This window comes from Sipha flava, unplaced genomic scaffold, assembly GCF_003268045.1.
Source record: "Sipha flava isolate LNK unplaced genomic scaffold, YSA_version1 35a_pilon_pilon, whole genome shotgun sequence".
Classification (NCBI taxonomy): Eukaryota; Metazoa; Arthropoda; class Insecta; order Hemiptera; family Aphididae; genus Sipha; species Sipha flava.
Window position 1 is genome coordinate 1,751,217 of NW_020273058.1, and position 12,005 is coordinate 1,763,221.

Genomic DNA, 12,005 nt, shown 5'->3' on the forward strand with positions numbered 1-12,005 from the left:
CGTGATTATTGGGGGAGGGGGAAGTGGCGATCGCCCCCTCTGAATCCGTATTTAAGTCGACGACTTTGAATATAATTACAATAATAATAATAATAATGATTGTTTAAATACAATCAAATAATCGATATATTCGATTGTTCCCATTACTAGTGATAACGATTCGCGCAATCATAGACGCTTCTCCACTTCTATTTTGGATTTACATGTTTCTGATTTTCTAACGTATAAACTTCATCTTATCACCTTATCCAGTTGCTGAATTTTGTTTATTTTAGTTTTACACACAATTTTGAATACTCTAAGTATTATAAAGTGATAATTTTACTACGTTAAAGTATATGTCGAACAATGTACCTTAGATGATTGTTAATTATGCTTATTAGTAATATTATAATATGAAATACGTATTAGAAATTAATAATCACACGCAACATCATGAATGAAGATAAAACTGGCGACAATGCTAGACCTTACAAACTATAAGTATTTTCTAATAAAATTTTAGTTCTTGTTTTTTAAGAAATCGTTTTTTTATTTCCATTTCTTAGCCCAACCGACAATTTAATGATTGAAAATAAAATTAATTATATTTAAACGGGCTTGATTTATTTCTTTTTAAACCTTATTTGATTGAACTTTAAACTCGTGGGGATTGATATTAAATAATTTAAAAGCCTACTCTGTAGCTAAAAGTCCTTGATAAATTAGTAATCATGTCTGGTTTATTGAAATTTATTAAAAACAAACAGTATTACTGGTATTATAATCTATAATTTTATTTATATGTTATATTTGAAGAATATATATAATTTTATTTGTAATCTATCTTACTGTGAATTGCTACTTTATTACCTTTTTTATGTATACAAATGTAGATTTTACATATTTATTACTTTGTGATATTTTGTTCAAAGTTCAACAACTGCTATATAGCAGAAATAATTAAATTTTGACTATACAAAGCAAATTGTATTTCATTTATTTATATTCATTATCCTTCAATTAAAACTTAAATACCATTTAAATATGTAGTTATTCAGTGAACTAACTTATTATTTAATTGAGCTTTATAAAAATAATCATTGAGATATAATTGCAACAAACACTGAAAGCTCTTAATGCAAAATATATGTATATAATTTGAGCTATTTTAAAAACCTTTAATTTATTCTTTAATTAATAATATAATTTAATATAAAAATGTTTTACTATTTTACAGCCCATCAAGTTGTAAGCTTAACAGGCATTAGTTTTCAGCGTAGAAATATATTGGTGAATAAAAAAATATTTAGTTGTCAATAAGTTAAACATGATATTAAAATACATGTATTTATATATTGTTTCAGGGAATGGTAGAATTGACAATTATATCATTAAAAAATAATCTCAAATTTATAAAACTAAATGCAAAACAATGTCGTATATATTGTGTTACTGTTAATGAAAATATTGAAGTTCCTTTTCAATATTTTGATCCATTTGTTGATATTACTCAAGATAAAAATGAAGAGTAAGAGTAATTATTTATCACTTAGTAATAATTTAACTTGCAACAATTTATCATTTTAGACCTACATTAAGTGCATTTTCTACTTGTCATTACAATGCTGCTCAAATAACTGACCCTGATAATAACAATGGAGAATTAGTCATTAGTCTTCCTAATGAAGTATCAAATTCTATAACTGATGGAACTACTGTTAAAATAAGTGTTGAATATTCCTTAGAACAGCCTAGTGGTGGTGTCCATTTTGTTATTCCTGAGGGAGATGGTTCTTTAGTAGAGGTATAAATTTAAATTATCTTACAAGTACTTGTGCAATATTGCACTTTTGCACCAAAACATAATTCTGCCAATTATCTGATTTTACAATTTATTATATCTTAAAGAATTAAAATATCACAATATTTAACAATTTTAATAGAATAATTAGATAATAAAATAATTTTATATTATTTAATATTTACTTAATCTTATTTTGTAGATATACGTTCCAAAGATTTTTGGTTTTAAATCTATTGTATTTATGATTTATTAAATTATTAAATAGCGAAGAAATGCTTATAATATATTTTTTTAACATTTAAATTTTATAATTCAATTTTTAATGTATAAAATATATACTATAAAATATACTAATACTTCTATGATTAATTAATCTAATTAATAAGTTTTTAAGCTGTACTAAACTATGTTACAGCTTACATCATATTTTATTTAATAAATTATGTTTACCATTTTTATAATATTAAAAAAAATATATTTATAAAATAATTATTTTGACTCTTAGGGAAGGCTGGACAGTTAAACTAGTTATTAACAATGTATTATTATATAGTTCTTACAATTAAAAATAAATTAAAAACTAAGAAAAGTTCATATCTAGAGTATTATTGTATAATATGTGCAAAAATGACCAAAGTCTTCAATTAATCATCATCTGTTATAAAATACTCATTATGTTATGAAACAACCTCACATTAGTTTTTATTTGATTTTTTTATATTATTATTTATTTATACAAGCATAAGTATAAGATAAGACAATTTCCAGTAAATAAAGTATAAGTAAAATCTAAAATTTTATTTTAAAATATTATTTATATTTATCTTTAGAGACGAGCTCACATGTTTACTATGTGTTTTGAAAATTCTTCCCGATTGTGGTTTCCTTGTGTCGATAGTTATGCAGAACCATGTACATGGGACTTAGAATTTACAGTGGATGAAAATATGACTGCCGTATCTTGTGGAGATTTAATTGAAGTTGTTGCTGCTCCTGATTTAAGGCGTAAAACATATTATTATAATTTATCAATGCCTACTAGTGCACCAAATATAGCTCTAGCAGTAGGGTAATTATTTCAAGTATATTTGATTCTAAAATCTCTTAAAAATATATATTTATATATTTTAGACCTTTCGAAATTTATGTGGACCCAACTATGCATATAATTACTCACTTTTGTTTACCGGGCCTTTTGGAGCTTTTGCCTACAGCTGCTAAGTACACTCATGAAGCATTAGAATTTTATGAAGATACCTTATCCAATGGTTATCCTTATAGTTGTTATAAACAAGTATTTGTTGATGAAACTCCTACAGATTATGCTTCATATGCATCATTGGGCATTATGAGGTAAAATATTTATAGTTCTATTCTTATTTATTTAACTAATCATAAACATTTTACAGTGTTAACCTTTTACATCCAAAACAAATTATTGATCAAGTTTATATTTCAAAAAAAATTTTGGCTCAAGTTATGGCTGAACAATTTTTTGGTTGTTTCATTTCAACTCAAAATTGGTCAGATTGGTGGCTTACTTGTGGCATAGCACTTTATATGTCTGGTCTCTTTGCAAAAAAATGTTTTGGAAATAACTCTTATCGAGAATGGATTCATAATGTATATATAGCAATCATATTTTTATAGTCACTAAAATTAAAATTATTTTTTAGGAATTAACTAGCTTAGTACGATATGAAGAAGAAATTGGACCTATAGTATTAGATCCTACACAACAACCAGCTCCAATAAGTAGTGTTAGCCCTGGAGGATCTTCTAATCCTGGATTTACTTTATCTTTTAATAATGTGCAAAACACTTATGAAACTTCAAATTTTTATTTTTCTACTCGTAGTTTACACACAATATCACCTCGTTATTTTCATTTCATGACGAAAAAAGCACATCTTGTTATAAGAATGTTAGAAAATCGTATTGGGTATTCATTATTATTACAGGTAATTTATGCAATTAATTATTTATTAATAACTGAAACACCATATTCTCAAAATATTACCAATAGATTTATGGTTGAACTTGCTTATCAATGTTTTTTTTATGAGAAGTAGATGATACTAATTTTAAGGTTTTTTGATTCCACAAAACTGACCACTTTCATACCATTAGACAAAAAGTGCCAATTTATGGTTGGTCTAAAAAATTATTCTTTAAAAACAATTAAAATATTTTCTTTAAAGAAAATATTTATATATTTTTCTATATTTTCTGACGAGGCATTACAATATATTGTACTCAATACACATTTTTATCCAACTTTTCACAAATACTATAGATGCTCATTCACTAGTAACAATATTTTAGTATGTGAGATTTTCTTCATTTAATCTGGAGTACTAGTTTACCTCAACCAATTAAAATTGTAACGTATTATTTTATTAAGAACTTCATTATTTGTATTGATTTTTAAATATCCATTTTTCATATAAATCCTGTATTATGTTTTTTTATTATTGTTATTAAATTTTGTTCTTTATTTATAGGTTTTGAACAAGCATTTATCTTTAGCAAGTAACGCATCTCAAAATCCTATGAATTCTGGTTTATGGGGTCACATGTTAATCAGTACTAACATATTTAATAAAACTATTTTTACTGTATCAGGCATAGATATGTCTGTATTCATTGATCAGTGGGTTCGGACTGGTGGTCATGCTAAATTTACTTGTACTTTTGTATTTAACAGAAAAAGGTTTGATTAACAATAATATAAATAAAATATAAATAATTAGTGATACATACCAAATTTGTTACATAGAAATACATTGGAACTGGAAATTAAACAAGATGCTGTTTCTCAAAGGGGTATTCGAAAATATGTTGGTCCATTGTTGGTCAGTATTCAAGAATTAGATGGTCCATTTAAGCATACATTACAAGTTGAAGGTAATGTGGCTCGAGCAGATATCACGTGTCATTCAAAAAGTAGACGAAATAAGAAGAAAAAAATTCCATTGTGTACTGGAGATGAAGTGGATATTGATCTAAATGCTATGGAGTAAGTTTAAATGAATATATATATATATATCTAATTAATTTTACAAAATAGCTGAGAACATTAACATGTTTTAATTCTATAGACTCTGGTGTACATAAACCTAGGTATTTCAAGTAAATATTTTTTTTATTTGATAAATATTACAACAGTGTTGTAATCAAATTTTGTATTGAGATTGACCTAATTTTTTTATGTTTAGAAACCATTTCAATGGTTAAATATAATATTCAATTTTATTCCAGCACTGCCAAATACTTATTGATTTCAATATTTTAGTTATAAGGTACCGTTTTGAGTGGAAAAAAGTGTTAGTCACCTTAATGAGTTACAAGATAAAGAATATTTTTACCTTAATATTTGAAATATAATAATTTTAGCAACTAATAATTAAAGAATTTTATATTAGTAATTAAGACAATATCTTAATATAAGTTATCTTTTAATTTTATTCTGATTTTCTTATAATTATTAAAGTAATCTCCCCTTCATTGGCTTTAATAAACTATAAATAAGTGATAATGTTTATTAAATACTAAAACTTTGATTATACTAAATTTTAGTAATGATTCTCCGGTATTATGGATTCGATTGGATCCTGAAATGACTATTTTACGCAGTTGTATTATAGAACAACCTGAGTATCAATGGAATTATCAACTACGACATGAAAAAGATGTAACCGCTCAGATGGAAGCAGTAATAGCTCTTGATAAATTTCCTACAATATCTACACGTAATGCTTTATGTGATATTATTGAAAATGAACAAGTATATATTCATGTGCGTTGTAAAGCAGCTCATTGTTTAACAAAAGTATGTAACTGCAGGAATAATTATCATAACAATAATTATAACATGTTTGTTCATTCTGATTATAGATTGCAAATGCAATGGTAACTAATTGGACAGGTCCTCCAGCAATGTTAGGGACGTTTAAAAAAATGTTTGGATCATTTTCATGTCCTCATATTATTAAACAAAATAATTTCTCAAACCTACAACATTACTATCTTCAAAAGGTAATACAAATTAATGTTAAATAACTGTATCTAATTTTAAACTTATTATTTCAGACTATTCCAATCGCTATGGCTGGTTTAAGAAATTCACATGGAATCTGCCCTCCTGAAATATTAAAATTCATTTTAGATTTATTTAAGTACAATGATAATAGTAAAAATAGATATTCTGATAATTACTATAGAGCTTCTTTAATTGATGCTCTTGGTGCGACTATTACACCAGTAATATCTTTAATGCAAAAAGCGTAAGTATTGCCAACTATTCAAATATTTATTATTTAATTTATTAATTCAGTTATTTAATTAAAAATTTAAATTATATTTCAGATGTGATATTACTGCAGATTCACTTTCAGGAGATTCAAAACTAATACTTGAAGAAATAACGCAACATTTAAATTTAGAAAAACGTTTGCAGACTTATAAATATCCAATATCAATAGCCTGTTTAAAAGCAATCAGAAAGTTACAAAAATTTGGTCATTTACCAAATAACCCAAATATATTTCGTTCTTATTCGTTATATGGCAATTTTATTGGTTTGAATTGATTGAATGTTTAATATTTTTGGTCATTATATAATTTATTATTTTTTAGACGTAAGGTTGTGTGCTTTAGAAGCATTAGTTGATTTCACTTGTCTAGATGGACGTTGGGACGATTTAAAATATCTTATTGATATAGCAGACAGTGATCCTGATCCAAAAGTTAGGAATGAACTTGTTCGTATGCTATGTAAAAATCCACCATTTACTCCTAAAAAACCAAATAATCGATTAAATAATGAATACTTGTCTCATCATTTATGGAAACTTATTAAGTAAAGATTACAGTTATTTTATTAAATATAAGTTTACGCTTTGTATATTCAACCTCTATGGTCTGCAGTTTCTCATCCATAAAAAAAAACATAAATTTAACTTACTAAATCATTCTTTTTGATTTATTAATTTGTATATCTTACCTCATCACTAGTTATACAAACTTAGTCTCAAAAAAAAAAAAAGATATATATCTCATTCTTTGTATCACAATAATCTCTTTCTATATGATTCTTATTACTTGGCTTTCCATCTCAGTTTAATATAGAACACTTGATATTTTCTGTTTTCAGTCATTTAATTCTTGAAATGTTTATTTTCATTTCTTCATATCCAATTTGTTTTCTAGTCTTAGTTTCCTTTGAATTTGATATTTGATATTAACTAGCTATTTATTAATTTTTCTTATTGTATAACCTAACAATTTCCAGATATAAAATCTTCAAAAATAAAATCCCTTGAAATTCCTATATATATATATATCGTAGGCATATAATCTAATTATACTGACTATAGAGTATACAATATACTTGTACTATCATCTATGTCTATCATATCTAATTAGTTATTACCTGTATATATTTATGATTTCATTTTTAAAACAATAGTAATAATGAACATGAAATTAAACATATTATTTCATATACCAACGTGTTTTACATATTAATAAATAATACATTGCTTTTTTATGAATAAAATAGCAATAAATAACTGATAGAAAATATAATTAAAATTTTAAAATAATACAAAATGTTTTTTTATTATTTGCCTGACACGAAATAGGCATTTAATCATATTTCTAGTAATTTAATTAAATGACTAGGCATTTAACTTTATTTGATTTGACTATATGCCTAAGACATATATATATATATATATTAGGGTAGTCCTTAGCTATAGAGGTCAATTTTTTTTTCTTATATTTAGTTATGATGGACCCCTAAATTTTGTTCTTCCGTATAAAAAAATAATTATTGTATAGGTCGAGTGCGATACTTCAACCCCTTCCCGTCCCCCAAAAGGGTTAAAGGTCAATAAAAATTGGTGAATTTTGAATTTTTTGAATATGTTTATTTTATTTTAACAGTTATGCAAAATTCATAAGAATCTTTATTGTAGCAATCAATGTTTTCTAAAAAAAAAGTATTATGATGAATTGATGTAAAGTAAGTGGTTTTTCGTAAAATTAAAAAACCCACCAAAAATTTTTTTTGGGAAATTGTTCATATTTTAGATTCTTATCTGTATTTTTTAAAAATATAAAACCGCTTACATATTTTAAATAAATACCATTATAACACATAATTTTTATGTTAAAAATGGTTTTTAAATTTATTATTGGTGGTATAATATACATTAACTTTATACTATAATGTTGAAAATAAAAGCCAAGAGTCATTTCTATAAATTGTTTCAAAGTTTTTCTATTGTAGTTTGGGTATTTTTTTCTATAATCTTGAACTGTCTAAAAAATAACATAATTATAATTACATTTTTTTATTGAATGCTTATTAAAGATTTTTAAAAACAGAATATAAGTAATAGGTACCTGTAGCACAAATTGTTTTTGATGTTCATTTTTAGTCAATTTTTCGTTAAATTCTTCCATTAATTTAACCCCTCTTTTGGCTGTATCATTTATTACCTTCAGTGACTCAATTATTTCATTTCCCAATTTGTAATTTTCATTATGACACCGATTTTTCAGATGAATTTTTAAAAATTCTTTTGAAATATGAAATCTGTCAGTTTTTTAGAATTTTTATTCAGTAAATCCAAAGGTAAATCTTTACTAAGAAAATATGGTAAATCTTGCCCTTTAATGATGCACTTTTTTGTCATTTCAATTTCACTTTCTTCTTTGCTAAATATTTTTTGTGCCATTTTTTTTCGTACTTCATAACTCAATCTTCCATCAAAAATATAAAATGTTGTACACTTAATTTAAAGACCATAAGTCGTTAATAATTTTCTTAATTACAGTTTCTGCTACATCAATGTCATTATTTTTTTAGGAAACCAATTTTTTTAAAAAATTTATATCATCAAAAGGAGCTGTAATTGTATTTGGTGTAGAAAACCAAGTTTCACCAAACATTTTACAATGAAACAGCAAATTTGTTTTAAGGCCGTTTCTTCCCATTGCATTAGTTTAAATATTTTTCTGAAAAAAAAAATGTTTATACAATACAATGCTTTTCCCATTCATCGGGCTAGATAAAATACACCGGGTGCTCTAAAATGTAATCCTTATTGTGGAACGCTGCCTTAAAATATAATAATTAATTCAAGAAACTCTTTATAGTCGTCTCATGGTAAATCATTATTAATTTTGTTTTTTACAATCATAATAATATCATCGGTATCGTTTTTTAAAATAATGTTAACACTTTTATCTGTAATCCCAACCATAAAAGTATTTTGATTTATATTTGTCCATTCTTTTCGAAATTTTTTGAATAAAACTATATCAGGTCCATTGTTACTAATTTTGCTAATTGCTCGATATTTATTTCTGAAATATATATTTTTTGTTTAAAAATTGGTAAATAATAATTATTAATTGAAAATTGAAATTTATTAGTTCCGTAAAATTTTGTTGTTATAACGATTTTTATTAATATAAATATATTAAAGGTTTAAATATGATTTTTTTATTGATCTTTAAAAACATCAACAGCAAAGGCTATCAGTTTTTAATTTTTACAAAACTAGGGTAATTTTACATTGTGTATTTTAGATTATAATAAAAAGTATGTAAACAAATAAATATAAATTACCTGAATTCAACATATCTGAAAATTGTCACTCTCTATTTTGGGCTGCTTTTTCAATTCGGATAATTTTATTTCTTTCAGATTTTGTTTGTTTCATATCAATTCCTAATATACAGCCAGAACGTCCTTTTTTTATTGAGCAATTAAAAATGCTGCATCTTCTTTATTTTTAATTAAACTTAATGCGTTAGCTGCAGCGATGTCTAACAAATCATTTAAATTCTCATTAAATGTGATTTCCCTATTTTTGTATAATTCACTTGTTCGAGTCTTATATTTTTTTAAACTGCGTAAATTTTTGTATAATTTCTTACATTTTATGATGCAGTTTGAACGATACTGATACAGAGTAGGTATATGTGCTTTTCTCCAAAATATCAGGTGTTCATCAATAACAAGAAATGCATTTTCGTGTAAACTCAAATTAACTATTGGCATGTTAGAAAACTACAATCTCTCTTAGAGGGCAATTTTTCATTGGACCGACTAAAAATATAGGTTTTTCTGACATACTTTATTAAAATGATTAAAAACACTTAATACTAATAATATTTATACATTTTTAAGACGACACCTTTACTGAACAGTGAACCAACACGTAATAACATTGATACTTCGATAGTAATAAGACGCAAGTACAATGTACTGCCCAATACATGTATCTTTAAAACTTGTATCCCGATAAGATTATTTATGTAGAAGAACCACCTTTATCAAATCAATTAAGTACAATAAAATGTTTAAGATAATTTAATGGAAAACATCTTAAATGGTTTATATTTTTTCTACATACATTTTATTTAAATCTGAGGTTGCTTAACATAAAATACCTATTATGTTGCTACGTATAATATATAATATAATATTTTGGTTCAAACTTCCTTGATTTGAGAGTTAAGTTACAAAAATTTATATCTTATTTTGTATAAAATTTTGTATGCTATAATGTGTTGATTGACTATTTTTGTGTAATTTAACATTTAAAAAAAAAGTTAAAAAAAATTAAAAATCGAACAATCTTCTCCATACTTAAAATGGTTATTCTTGATTTTAAGAAAAACCACCAACATTACTACAATGTACCAAGATACCTTTTTTTTAGAAAACATTAATTGTTACAATAAAGATTCTAATAATTTTTGCATAACTTTAAAAATTAAGTGAATATATTCAATAAACTAAAAATTCATACTTTTTCATAAAACTAGTCTTTTTGGGGTATGTGAAGGAGTTAACTAATTACGCTCAAACTTTACCACAAATATTTTTTCAGAACAGAATAAAATTAAGGGGTCATCACAACAATATTCTTAAGTAATAAAATATGGACCACCCTAATATATATGCTAAAAACAATTATTATAATGCTTAACTAAAATAATTTTATCTATATTTTATTATATTTTACTATTATAAATTTAATTTTAAAAATTCTAATAATTGTTGTATCATACATTTTAGTTCTTTGTTATCTTATGATACAACATTGCGATGTAATTTTGTTGATCTGTACTATACTTTATTTGGGCGGCAAAAGATTTTACGATCCGAAGTTGCTGCTCTGTACAAACCAATCAAAGTGGAAGTAGAAGTAAATTGTTTAATTTTATTTCAATTATGAAATTTAAACATATTTGCATTATATGTGTATATTAGGCAAAATCATGTACTCTTCCAAATATTATTGTTGAACCAGATAATAATTCTAATTGTGACCGTGGTATTAAGAGATCTATTGATCATGATCCACAATTAGAAGTTCCAGAAATTGTCGATATCAAAGTTGAGGACGAAATTTTACAAAATGAATTTGATAATGATTTACATTATGAAAAGAAAATAAAGGTAAAGTTTAATATTATATAAAGCATAAATAACAAATATTTCTAATTCCTCACTTTATATTGTATTTTATTTATCATACATACATGGTAATTAGGCAGAAATCAAAGATGAAATCGAAGTGATAAAAGATGAAGTTAAAGATGTTAATTTAATGCATAGTAGATCTTCATTTGAAATAACTGAAAGCAAATCTAAGACGGGTTATTTCTCTGAAAATTCTGCTTCACTTCCTGGAATCATGGTATCTAATTCTTCTGGTCCAATTGGATTTGAACCGGGAATGTTTAATGTAAAACCTGAAGATCAGTCTACTAAGCCAGTAATAGTTCAAAATGAAAATAAACATCATCATCACCACCACCACCACCATCATCACCATCATAGTAAAATAGACGGAGCCAGTAATTCTGTATGTATTAAATTTAAATTTTTATTTGAAAAAAATGCGTATAATTGATTGGTTTGGTGATTGTTTTGTAGAGCAAAAAGAAAAAGAAGGACAAAAAAAAACACAAGCATAAACATAAACATAAACATGAGCATAAGCATAAACAAGATAAAATAAAAGAAAAGGCAAAAGAGGACAATACAATTATTAAAGTAAAAGAAGAAACTTTAACATCGGGAAGTTCTAGTAGTGATGATACATCAAGAGATTTGAGTATATTTATATAATTTATGTAGACCTTTTAGTTCTTTATTTTGTGCTAATTTATATATACTTTATAATTACTA

General features: G+C 24.9%; 1 protein-coding gene across 2 annotated transcripts; it reads left to right on the top strand.

The window, feature by feature from the left end:
* Positions 1 to 187: 187 nt before the first annotated feature.
* Positions 188 to 12,005, top strand: LOC112687640 (transcription initiation factor TFIID subunit 2). 2 transcript variants are annotated; one of them, XM_025560471.1, is made up of 19 exons: positions 188 to 479; positions 1,218 to 1,272; positions 1,347 to 1,510; positions 1,570 to 1,786; positions 2,617 to 2,855; positions 2,918 to 3,139; positions 3,196 to 3,409; positions 3,463 to 3,747; positions 4,291 to 4,499; positions 4,566 to 4,805; positions 5,366 to 5,618; positions 5,684 to 5,824; positions 5,879 to 6,072; positions 6,155 to 6,366; positions 6,425 to 6,647; positions 10,887 to 11,016; positions 11,082 to 11,270; positions 11,365 to 11,679; positions 11,751 to 12,005. In XM_025560471.1, the coding sequence occupies exons 1-19, from the start codon at positions 436 to 438 to the stop codon at positions 11,943 to 11,945; spliced, it is 3,741 nt and encodes a 1,246-aa protein (XP_025416256.1). In that variant the 5' UTR covers positions 188 to 435; the 3' UTR covers positions 11,946 to 12,005. The 2 variants fall into 2 exon arrangements, with proteins under 2 accessions (XP_025416256.1, XP_025416257.1); XM_025560472.1 differs by lacking the exons at positions 188 to 479; positions 1,218 to 1,272; positions 1,347 to 1,510; positions 1,570 to 1,786 and having other exon boundaries at positions 2,701 to 2,791.

What these genes read in the sequence shown, in the direction of transcription:
- LOC112687640 (XM_025560471.1), top strand. Translation starts at nt 436, where the DNA reads ATGAATGAAGATAAAACTGGCGACAATGCTAGACCTTACAAACT. An exon ending in GGTATTCATTATTATTACAG is followed by an intron (nt 3,748 to 4,290) that starts GTAATTTATGCA and finishes CTTTATTTATAG; the next exon opens with GTTTTGAACAAGCATTTATC. An exon ending in GTTATATGGCAATTTTATTG is followed by an intron (nt 6,367 to 6,424) that starts GTTTGAATTGAT and finishes ATTATTTTTTAG; the next exon opens with ACGTAAGGTTGTGTGCTTTA.